At 34.2% G+C, this 11,739-nt stretch overlaps 1 protein-coding gene across 1 annotated transcript; it reads left to right on the top strand.

Annotated features, from left to right (window-relative positions):
• The first annotated feature begins 6,048 nt into the window (after window positions 1-6,048).
• On the top strand, window positions 6,049-7,919 carry LOC129233697 (protein fem-1 homolog C-like). The gene is given in 2 exon segments (XM_054867674.1): window positions 6,049-6,808; window positions 6,811-7,919. Coding segments are annotated over 2 exon segments (1,869 nt in total).
• The last annotated feature ends 3,820 nt before the right edge of the window (window positions 7,920-11,739 follow it).

The raw sequence follows: 11,739 nt of genomic DNA, 5'->3' as shown, positions 1-11,739 counted from the left end.
ATTATGAGACATTTGCAAATTAATCAAGTTTGCATAGATTCATCTTATTATAAGTAAAACAACCAGCCATGCACTTGGAATTTAGTTTCATTTTACTTTTGTTGAGTAAAAATTTCAATAATTTAAGAAATTTTAATGAATTTCTAAACCGTCCTACAAATGAACAGGAGCATTCTTCGGATTATCCGAGCACGACGAAAGATCCTGCCGTTGTTCTTAGTACATCTTGGAAAGTCCCCGTAGTGTCCCTAAATTCGGAATAACCTTTGCTTGGAAGTTGTCTGTTCTATTACCTTGTTTTTTACTGAGAATGTTCAGAGGATAAACAAAGGACTACAAAGTATACTGCCTTTGTTTGTAGTACGCCTTGGAGAGAGCCTCAAAGTAGCCTCCTCTTGTCCTGTAATTCCTAATTAGGCCCTGAATCATACTCAAATTCTTCTGTGGGGATGTGCTGAGACCATGCTCAGGACCCGAATAGGCGAGAGATTTTACTCTCCTCACACAGAGTTTAACAAACTTCAAGTTCAGAACATCCACACAGAGACATCTGTCTTAAAGTTTTACTTTTATTTTATTTTTTGTAAACCATTTTTTTTAATACCATCCATCAATTAATTTGTTTTTACCTTCATGTACTAAATACTACAGTTTTTAACGATGCTATAAATTAATGAAATTGAGCTTATTTTTTCTTTCACTGGTCGGTTTACCACGCTATTAACCAGAGACTTTAGTTTCTCCTAACATATTTTTTTCTGGACAGTTTCTCAGTTTCATATTTTATGAATTATGATGACACAGTCTTTTAAAAGTTAGTTCAAGACCGAAAAATCAAGCCCTTTAAAAAAATTTAGGGAGATTAGTTCATTCCTTCAAAACATTTTTTAAGCAAATTTCAGTTTTGATATGCTAGCCTTATGTAGAATTTGCGAATAAAATCACGTAAAAGGGGCTTTTCTACGCAAGCACTACCATTGCAAAGAAACAAAACTTACAGTAACAGAAAACACTGAAGGAGTGTAAAACCATAAGAAAAAAATAGGTTATAGTTAGTGTTTATTTGTTACATTTTTTGTGCATTTTTTATTTCTTTAGAGGCATATCTTGTCAATGAAGCTTAAAAAATTACTTATTGCTATTATACAAATACAAATGTGACGACCAGCAACTGGCTCTTGGCCCAGCTAGGCTGGGCCTATTCAATTTATTAGTCCCCAATGAAGATCAATGGCCCTCTTAAAGTTATTCTACCCCTTTTGCTCATTATCACCTCTTCCGGTAAGCTGTTCCAAGGTTCTACTACCCAACTAAAGTAGTAGGGCAATTCCACGGATAACTGACTGACATTCACACAGCAAAACGATAAGTATTTTATAATAACTTTTAAAATAAACCATAAAATATTAATTTTCAAAAATATATTTTCACCTCGCTTATTTTACTTTTTAAGCTGAATTTCATGGTATAATTGAATTTCCAAAATACATATTGGGTGATTTTAGAAAAATTGTTAAAAGCATGGTAACTGACTGACATGAATGCAACCTGTGTGAAAAGTAATACTGATTCAATAAGAGATTTTTCTAAAAGTAAGAGGAATTTTTATTAAAGTCAGACCAGGACCAAAGAACAATGAATAAACTTTCGGCCTATGGCATTTGCATTGGAAAATATTGCTACAATAAAGAGTTACAGTAATTAGAACGGCTTGGTAACCGACTGACATTTCTGAAATTTTCTAAATACACTAATGCAAATGTTCAAAATTTCGAAATTTTCCAAAATTTTTGGCAATTATTTTCGAAATTTAGGCCCAAGTATTACTAAATTATGTGAGAATCAATAATGAACAAAATCAATAAAATATGTTGTCATTCTTAAAAACTAAAAGAGTTGGGTTCTTTGACATTACTAAAAAGGCTAAAAATAAAATAGTTCTGTTCTCAAAGGGAGATCGGGACACATTTTGAAAATGTTTTTATTATATACTTTAGAGTTTTGAAATTTTTTTCACTGATTCACCATGTATTTAATAAGCAAAATCATAACATAAATATGAAAAAAAATTTTTTATTTAAATTTAATTATTTTTTTAAATGGGGTTGCTTTAAATTGCTATAACTCAAAATATTCTTGATCAATTTTCAATTTTTTTTTAAATAAATTACGCACAAATATCTAAGCTTTAATTTTTATTCGGCGATTTTAAAAATATTGATTTAATAAAAATTATTTAAAGAAAAATTCGAAGATACTTTTTTTTAAAAAAAATCATAATTTTTGCAGTAAACGGTTTTTTTTTTTTTTTTTTTTTTTTTCAAATTTGCCGAATAAAATTTAAAGTAAACTGCTTGAAAAAGATATGCTCCAAGTTTCATTACTTGATCTTTATCGGTTCCTGACTTATAAGATTTTGAATGCAAGAAATACGGAAAAATTGCATCATGCATAAAAACGCGTTTAAAGTTTTAAAATTAAGTACACATTAGTTAGATGCATGCAACAAAAATAATTATATCTTTCGTTCTATTTAAGATAGAAACAAGATTCAAACGTCCTCTTAAGCAGAAAAAAACGGAGTAATTTTTCACATGATTAAAAAAAAAAAAATTGCAAAATTTGACGATTTTTGTGTCCCGGACCCCCTTAAAATAAATACATTGCAGTCATTTTAAAGTTAAAACAGAATGTCAGTCAGTTATCATATCAAAGAGTGTGTCAGTTTACCGAGGAATTTCCGGTGTTCCGGTTGCAAACTTCCAATTCTACGTATTCAGCATTCAAATACTCCTAATTCGGAACTCCAGCGCTCGAATACGCTACCTTGCGGTGATTTACAAAACTGCCGATGGAACTAAAACATTGCCACGTTTTAGTTCCATGTGTGTCTGTTGACGTAAACACAGGCAGTTTGTTCTGAGTATTTATTAACGCAATCGATATGTCTTAGTTTGCTTTCAGCTACAGAAATTAATTCGTCCCCCAAGAGTATTCTCGAGCTTCTCAAAATAATGTTAGTTTTCCTTACTTCTTTCAAAAAAGTATTAAATGGTGGACGCGTAAACAAGAAAACTCTGGATTAACAAAAATGGATAACGTTATACCAGGTAAAATTTTTTATTGTTTTGTATGAATTTGTAAGAATATGAGTTTTTTTTAATCTTAAATTAATTTAACTAATCATATTTTACAGCAGTATTTAGTTGGAATGGACAGTATGCAAAATATTTTCTTGGATTTATTATCGTAGAACAAAATGAAAAATGTTTAACCTAGAAAGAATTTACTTTATTCCTTTTATTCGCAGCTGAAAGGTTTCGCCAAATTTGTTTAGGGTTATAATTTTGGTATTGTGCGAGCAAAGTAGCCTTGGCGAGATTTCGCGTTTTTAGTTAAACCATTTTTAATTTTTATCATGAGTGGAATAAAATGGTAGTAAGATTACAGAATTCGATAAGTGAAAAGAAATAATGGTCAATCAACTGAAAAGAAAACTACCACCATATATCCATGAGAATTTTGCTGATGATTTGCATAACATGACACAATTAAATCGTAACTCAGAAATTAGAAAAATCGAAACAGAAAATTTTTAAATTAACCGATTCGGGAATTCGAGAGAAATAACTCAGCTACAAATGGAAAACAATAAGCGCTAGCCAAAACAAAGCAAAGAAGTATCATCTTCTTTCGATAATAATTTGTAATGTCATATTAAATTTTCTAGCATTAATTGTTGTTCTTGTCAGGCCACAATTATTATTTAGTTTCATCAAGAATTGATAAATATCGAATTCAACATCATGGAAATAGCTGCTTAGAACTACGAACTACGTAGTTTGCATTAATCTTTGACGTTTAGTAATGCTTCTTGAATTCTCATTTCTTTCTACGTGGGCCAGGATATCCACAAGACTTTGAAAATTAATTTTAAAAGAATAAAGCGAAAAAATCATACGTACGAACAAAAATCACAACACTTTTAGCATTTTCTTCGTTACCATGTGCGTTTGTTTTAGTTTTCAATTCCGCCATTAGACAGTGACTTCAGTGCCCCCTACAGTTCGTTGGAGTTGCGAATATAGGCAGAGAATATGTATTTTAGAATATTTCCAGATTTCCACCAATAATTTTCATCCCAAGGGGAAAAAGTGGATTTTTTATCATAACTGACTGGCGTTCATAAACTGATTTTAAGATTGTTTCTCAACAAAACACTATAAAGATATTTTTTAGTATAAACTTCCAGTACAAAACTATATTATGACTACAACAAAATACACTAATTTTTTTTTCTTTTAGTTAGAATTTTTTTAGGAAAAAGGTTGATTACTACAGACCAAATTTTCCCTAAAAAAATCCGGAAAGGACATAGACATCTGTTACAGCTTAGTTTCAATACGAAAAATTATAAATTAAAATTTAATTTGGTACACTTTAAAAATATATATTTCAAGCTTTTAAATGATATACAATACTTATAGTTTTGTTAATATTAAAATTTTGGTGCTCAGGTTGACATTTTCGTGGAATTGCCCAGTAGTTTTTCCTTATTTCCAGGTTAGCCTGAGATTTGAATAGCCTCAAACAATGACCCCTCGTCCTGCTTTCCGTGCAAAAATTTAATCCATTAAAATCTTTCATTTTGATAAATTTAAATAATTGAATCATGTCCTCTCTGACTCTCCTTTGCTCCAGGCTATACATATTAAGCCTATTAAGTCTGGTATCATAATCTAAATCTGAAAGTCCCCTTACTAGTCTAGTTACCCTTCTTTGAACCCTTTCCAATACACAAATATCTTTCCTCAGAAAGGCGACCAAAACTGCACAGTATACTCCAAATGGGGTCTTACTAAACTCCTATACATAAGGCAGAAGAACCTTCTTAGATTTGTTTGAAATAGGTCTGATAAACCCAAGTATTCTGTTGGCTTTGTTACTTGCAATATGCTGCACGAACTGTTGACTAAACTTGAAGTCCTGATTTATTAAGATACTCAGATCAATAATATTTTCTGCCTGACTAATGATTGAACCCTGTAAGCGATAACTCGTACGCTTATTTCTATGACCTAAGTGTAGCTCTTGACATTTCCCTGCATTAACAGCCATACCCCATTTATCCGCCCACTTAGTAATATGATCTAAATCCTCTTGAAGCTGTTTTACCTGTTCTTCATTTTCTACAATCCCCATAACTTTTACATCATCCTTACAATACTGGAGCCTATCTCCACTCGGACCAGTTTCCTTCAAGTGCAACAAAATCATTATTTCTGAAAATGGGCACAAGCATAAAATTTTCAACTTTCAACTTCAAATTCAATCCAAAAACCTAATGCTGTTATGATCACTATCTCCAATATGATCCCCTACCCCCCCCCCCCCCGAACAGAACTTCCTACGTCACAGAAAACTAGATCCATAATCGCCTCCCCTCGCAGCGCTAAAGCAGATGTTAACATTTTTGATTAAGATTTGACATCACGTATAATTTAACGACCTACCTCAGAGCCCAGAGTCCCTAGCCATAGGCGCCCATTTGGGGTAAGGCAAGAATAAGTCATTGAAAATGTCAAATTTTCGTAACTCTATTCTGTACTGAAAATATTCTGCTAAAATACGGGGAATAAATTTGAGTCCCCCCCCCCCCTTCCACTTTAAATTTTGCATATGGGCGCCCATGTCCCTATTCTACCTGCGCCCATTCAACCGCTGCTTTTACCCGCACTCAGGATTGACTTTCCTTTAATAAAAAAAATAATGAAATGGGCTGTTACCACAAGCAAATTTTAGGGACTCTAAGAAAGAGGAACTGCCACCACAAAAAGTGGACCGTTGGTTGCCGTAGTTCCATTTTTTTATTACTCCTTGAGCCCAATGTTTTATCTGGCAACCATGTTATGCATTGTGGTGAAGTAGAAACAGTGGAAGTGCATGATGTTTCCACAAAATTTCATTGTTAGCTATTTATGTGTACGGCTTTTTATGATTGAATGCTAGTGATAAGTTTATAGTATTTTATCTAACTCGAGAAGCAGAATGGATTTAAAAACTTCTGTTTATAATGCTGCGGCAGATGGAGATTTAGATCAATTGAAAAAATACCTTGATGGAAAGACTAGTAGTGAAATTGAAGATATAATTTGTTCACTCACAAATGGAGCGACCCCACTCGTAATAGCATGCCGAAATGGTCATTTTGATGTCGCACATTATTTGATAATGGATTGTCATGCCGTTGTCGATCAAGTCGGAGCAGTGACATTCGACGGGGAAACAATTCAAGGGGCTCCTGCCCTTTGGTGCGCAGCAGCTGCTGGAAATCTAAAATTAGTGAAACTTTTAGTGTCTCAAGGCGCGAAAGTGAATTGCACAACAGAATCAAATTCGACTCCTTTGCGAGCAGCTTGCTTCGATGGACATTTCGATATTGTAACTTACCTCATTCAACACGGAGCAGACATCGAAATTGCAAATAAGCACGGTCATACGAGTCTCATGATAGCTTGCTATCAGTCCCATTACCTTATTGTCAAATATCTACTGGACTGTGGTGCCGATGTGAATAAGAGAACAGTAAAAGGCAGTACGGCACTGCATGATTGCGCAGAATCAGGCAGCCTGTTGATACTCAAGATGCTGATGAACCGCAACGCAAAGTTCGAAGCTGACCTTTGTGGTACCACACCTCTGTTGTCAGCAGCAATAAGCGGCAATGCTGTAGTTGTTGAGTATTTTATCCAGTATTTTAACTGCTCAAAACTGGATAAAATCAACGCATTAGAACTGCTGGGGGCTACAGATATGACATGAGGAGGAACATGTTTGCAGGGCTCAAATGTTGGAGACGTGCGATGAACATGAGGTATGAAGATCCCAGATCTCTGCTGCTGAAGCCAGACTCGGAGACCCCGTTCAGCGAATACATCCAATCCACAGAAGTGAAGACGCTCGCTCAGCTGGAAGAGCTGAGGTCGGATCCGGACGAACTGAGAATACAAGCTCTGCTGGTCCGAGAAAGGATCCTAGGTCCGACTCATCCCCATACAGTCAATTTCCTGAGACTCCGAGGAGCCGTGTATGCGAATAGTGGAAGTTTTGAAAAGTGTATTAAATTGTGGACGTATGCATTAGACGTTCAACAGAGGTCGTCAGACCCTGTCAGTCCACTGACTCAAAGCATCCTCCTCTCGTTCGTGGAGCTATTTTCTTGCATGATGCCCAACGCTCAAGGTCGAGAAAGGTACATGCCTATTGTTCCGTTCTGTTACGTGCTGGATATTTTCGAGAGGAGTCTCCAAGTACTGGAAAAGGCGATGGACATTTCTCGCAGGCAGCAGGAATGCAGCGATGTGGGCGGCCACTTCCATCGTACCCTTTCCATCGTCATGCATATGGCGGAACTCCTGTGCCAACTACTTCCTGGACTTAGCGAAGTTGAAGTTTTGCGACTGAAGCAGGCTGTGTATCGATTTGTCCACTTGAATCCCAGGGGCAAAAATAACTGCACTCCTCTACACTTGGCATGCTCCAAGAGCCCATGCATGGCAGTCCGTCATACGGTGTGTCGTTTCCCTTCTCAAGCCGTGACGGAACTTCTCCTGGAAGTTGGGGAGTCTCCCAACTCTGTAGATTTTGATGGCAACACAGCACTACATTTGATTGCCTCCATAAAGCCCTGCCCCATGAATCTCTTCAAAACTCTCTTGAGTCGCGGCGCTCATCTCGATCTGAGCAATATACACAGGATGACGCCTCTCCATTTGATCCAAAATGCACCCATCTCTGATCTGTACCCATTGCAATACATAAACTTACAGTGTCTCTGTGCTCGGGCCGTTCGATCTTACAATGTACCGTACGAAGGAATGGTGCATGAAAGTCTGGAAAGGTTTTTAGACTTACATTGAATGGATGCTAATTTTTAAAATCTCAAATCGGTTTTTAAAATTTGGAAAGTAGCATTAGCCCTCTTCGACTGTTCGGGGGACTTGAAAAGTAACAGTTTGATCCTTGTGTAAAAAATTGTGTGTCTGTCTTCACAGAGCTGTTGATATTCATGTAGTATGTGATATTGTAGTTCTTCAGTCATTTCCTTGGTGGCAGTACTGAAATAAATCAAAGTATCTTGCTGATTTTTTTTTTTTTTTTTTGCAACATCCAAGAACCAAACAATTTTGCCGGTGCTTTCAGTCGTAGCATATTGCTTGTCAGTTCGTTGATTTTCCACTTAGCAAAAAAAAAAAGTTTCCCCCCGCCGGCATTTTTCACCTGTTTTTCTTAATTTTACATGTTATGAAACTTTTTATCTTTATTATTTACTCAGTATACTTATTTGGCAAATTGTTTTGCATTTTAATGGAACTGTTAAATGTTTTTAGTAAGCCTTAAGCAAATTAGTACTGTGAAAATTGATGTTATTGATAGCTTGTTTTTTATTTATTTATTTAGGGGGGGGGGGGGGGGATTTTCATTTGGAATGGTTTCCTTTCATTGAATGGTTAATTATTTTTCAATTTATTAAAGTTTTTAGGATAGTTTTGGTTAAAATATCTTTGACTTGAACTGACCAATCAGAGATAAATGAAACATTATATTGCTAAGTGCCTATAATGTTAAAGGACAAGATTACCTAACTATATGAATGTCAATTAGTTTCTTGATGCTATGTTACAATTTACAGAGATTGACGCAAATATTTATCACTTAGTGGACATTTACACTTCAAACTATGTTCAAGAATTTAGATAAGATTTTAAATTTTTGATTTCCAAGCTAAAAGAATCATCAGGCAGCTTTCTACTGTTCTTTTATTTTTCTGATTTTTATTTCAAAATTGCACACTTCTTGTAATGCGTAATATATTTCTGTGGGATTGTGTAATGGAACAGGTTGCTGTTCTTTTGAAAAGAGGGAGCTAATGCTTGCTTTTTTCTCTTGCAATATGATAATCCAACTGTTCTTGCAAATTTTCTTTTGTCTCAATTGTTGCTTAAAGTAAATGATGGTTAAAACTTTTTTAAATCTTTATTTTTTGTGAATGGGGAGATTTTTAAGTGAAACAGCAATTTTGAAGTTCCTGCTGTTTTGATGCTGTCATCTCTGTTTTGTATGAAACATAAAATACAATTGAGTGTATAAAATACAATTCAGATTTTTTTTTTTTTTTTCTTTTTTAATAAGTTAATAAAGGAGCTAGGAAGTGTTTCTCAATATATTTAGCACTTTTAAAAGTTCACTGAGCTCTTTGGTTGCGTTCGACGAGCACGACCGAGCGCGACCGGTTAGTTAATCACGTGACAGATAATGATCACGTGCTCCAATCAACCAATCAACAGCTTAGAATGGTAACCGCTGCGGTAACCGGTTGATCATAGAACGCTGCGGTTAGTTACCGGTTACCTACCGGTCGACCGAGGAGGTTCGTCGAACGCAACCTTTATAAGTTCAAGAAGTTTGATCTCATTAAAATGCATTATTTGTTTTAATGTTAATAATATTTTGTACTTGTATAAGTAATTGAATCAACTGTAAAGGCAAATTTTCTTTCTTTTTACCATTTACTTTTTTTGTTATGAAGAAAATCATATTTTTGCTCTTTAACAATGCAGTAAAAGTTTCTGTATCATTTATAAGAAACTTGCACTTTGCTGAAGCAAATTCAAGGATTTTATTTCCGGAACCATGTGCATGCACATAATGTGCATTTTCCTCAGCTCTTGTTATTAAAAGAAATCATGTTGTGCTCATCAGTTTTTTTCGTGATTCCTAAATTCCATAATTCATTATATGTTATTACTGTACAGTTTTCTTTGAACTACTTGGCAGTCAAAAGAACTTGGAACCCCAAAATACACCCGAGGAATATTTTTTTCAAATTTATGCTTTTTTTCCGTTAATTTTATGTTTTTCATTCATGTTAAGTATGTAGGTAATTACATGTTTCATGAATTATTTGTCGAACTTCAAACAAATGTGGAATATGATGCTATTGAATAGGAGTTATTTTTAGTAAATATTTTCAAATTCAATTATGTATTTCAAAACTTTTTCAGTTCTGTAAATTTTTTCAGAAGTTTGCTTATTATGGGAATCAGATTGATTATATGGCTTATTTCAAAAACGAAAAAATGTTTAGTAACAACTAGTTTGGCATTGTTTTACTTTTGGAGGTGAACCAAAGTTTTTCTTACAATGTAATGTAGATGTGTTTGATGAATTTCAAAAATTTAATGTATTTATACTTTCTTTATGTTTTACCATTTGTTAGTGCATATTTCTGCTTTTCATCTTTCTACAATCTGATGTCTGAATCTTGCAAAAAAATTGTTTGCTGATTAATATAAATTAGGTTTTATATTTTATTATAGTTGAATTTAGTTTTGACATGCTTTCATTATGTTTGTTGTTTATCTTTTTCAATTTTAAAATTTTAAGCCTTTTTTTACAATGGATAAGAGCGCTTTCGTAAAAGTCCCTATTTTAAATTTGTTTCAATGGCATTGGTTGTGAAATATCATATTCATTTCATATTTTTCAAATAAAGCCTTATTCTACAAATATGTTCAAAAAGTGTTATTCTTTTTATACAAGTCTGAAAATATCACACATTTGTTTCAAAATTGATGCCATGATTTGGGAAAGGGTGGCAATGGGGTTGTTTCCTTCAGTCAAAATTAATACTTTTTGTAACTGAAATTGATAGAAAAAGCAAAAAAAAATAACGTAGACCTAGAAAATACTTTCATTTTCCCAACATTTATTTTTTTAATTAATTTTTTAAAATGTTCGATCTTGAAAATAAGTCGTGGTCATTATGATGTCACAAATGATGCTTTTTTAGCGCATCTTTCTACTACGTTTCCATGTTATGATAATCAAGAAGCGAATTAAAATTGCGCTCTATGCTTGCAAGTAAAGTAAACATGCTGAAATGGTGCTTGGCTATGTGTTCCAGTTTTATGATTATTTTTTTTCCTCCCACCACACTGTCAGCAATTAAAGTCAGTCAGGTTAGTCAGGTTGTCTAATTATTATTTAAATATTAAAAATACATCAGTAGATGTACTATATTAAGTGAGTGTATTATAAAAACATTTGTTTAGTAAACCACAGTTATGACCCTTTTGTATAATAGAGTCATCCACAAGTGATGTCATGCCTTGAGGAGGAAACGGGTGCATGAAATAAAGACAAGGGGAAGAGAGACGGTGACAGAAAGTGACATTACGCAGTTATTAGTTCATTAAAAATATGTCATGTGACAAGAGGAGGATTTAGGGGAAGTGTGACACTTAGTGACAAAGTAGGAAGGGGGTCAAATGTTTTGAAAGAGCCTGTCATCATTAAATAATAGCTCATTAGCATTCCATCAAAATCTCATTTTATTCCTTCAAAACTCCTTCATTTTATTTCTGAAATTGAGTACGACCCCTGGCTCACTCCAACCACACCACTGCAGACTGCAGCTGAACTATTAAGGATAAAGTGCTTGCGCGAAACAATCCTAGGTAATTTTGTTACCAAGCAGTGTTTTTTTGTTTTTATAAAAGACAAGGAAAATGTTATAAATTCTTGACTGACAAAATTCCAATTGGCTAGTAGGAAATCATATTGTACTGAGAGGGTCAGTTTTTCTCAATCCTGGGATGCCTTGCAACCTCTTGTACTCGTTTTCTTCAGCCTCTACTTCACATGCCCCTCCTTTTTTTCCTTGGCAATTTCTTTCTA

This window comes from Uloborus diversus, unplaced genomic scaffold, assembly GCF_026930045.1.
Source record: "Uloborus diversus isolate 005 unplaced genomic scaffold, Udiv.v.3.1 scaffold_635, whole genome shotgun sequence".
Classification (NCBI taxonomy): Eukaryota; Metazoa; Arthropoda; class Arachnida; order Araneae; family Uloboridae; genus Uloborus; species Uloborus diversus.
This window is presented reverse-complemented; position numbering and strand designations above follow the sequence as displayed.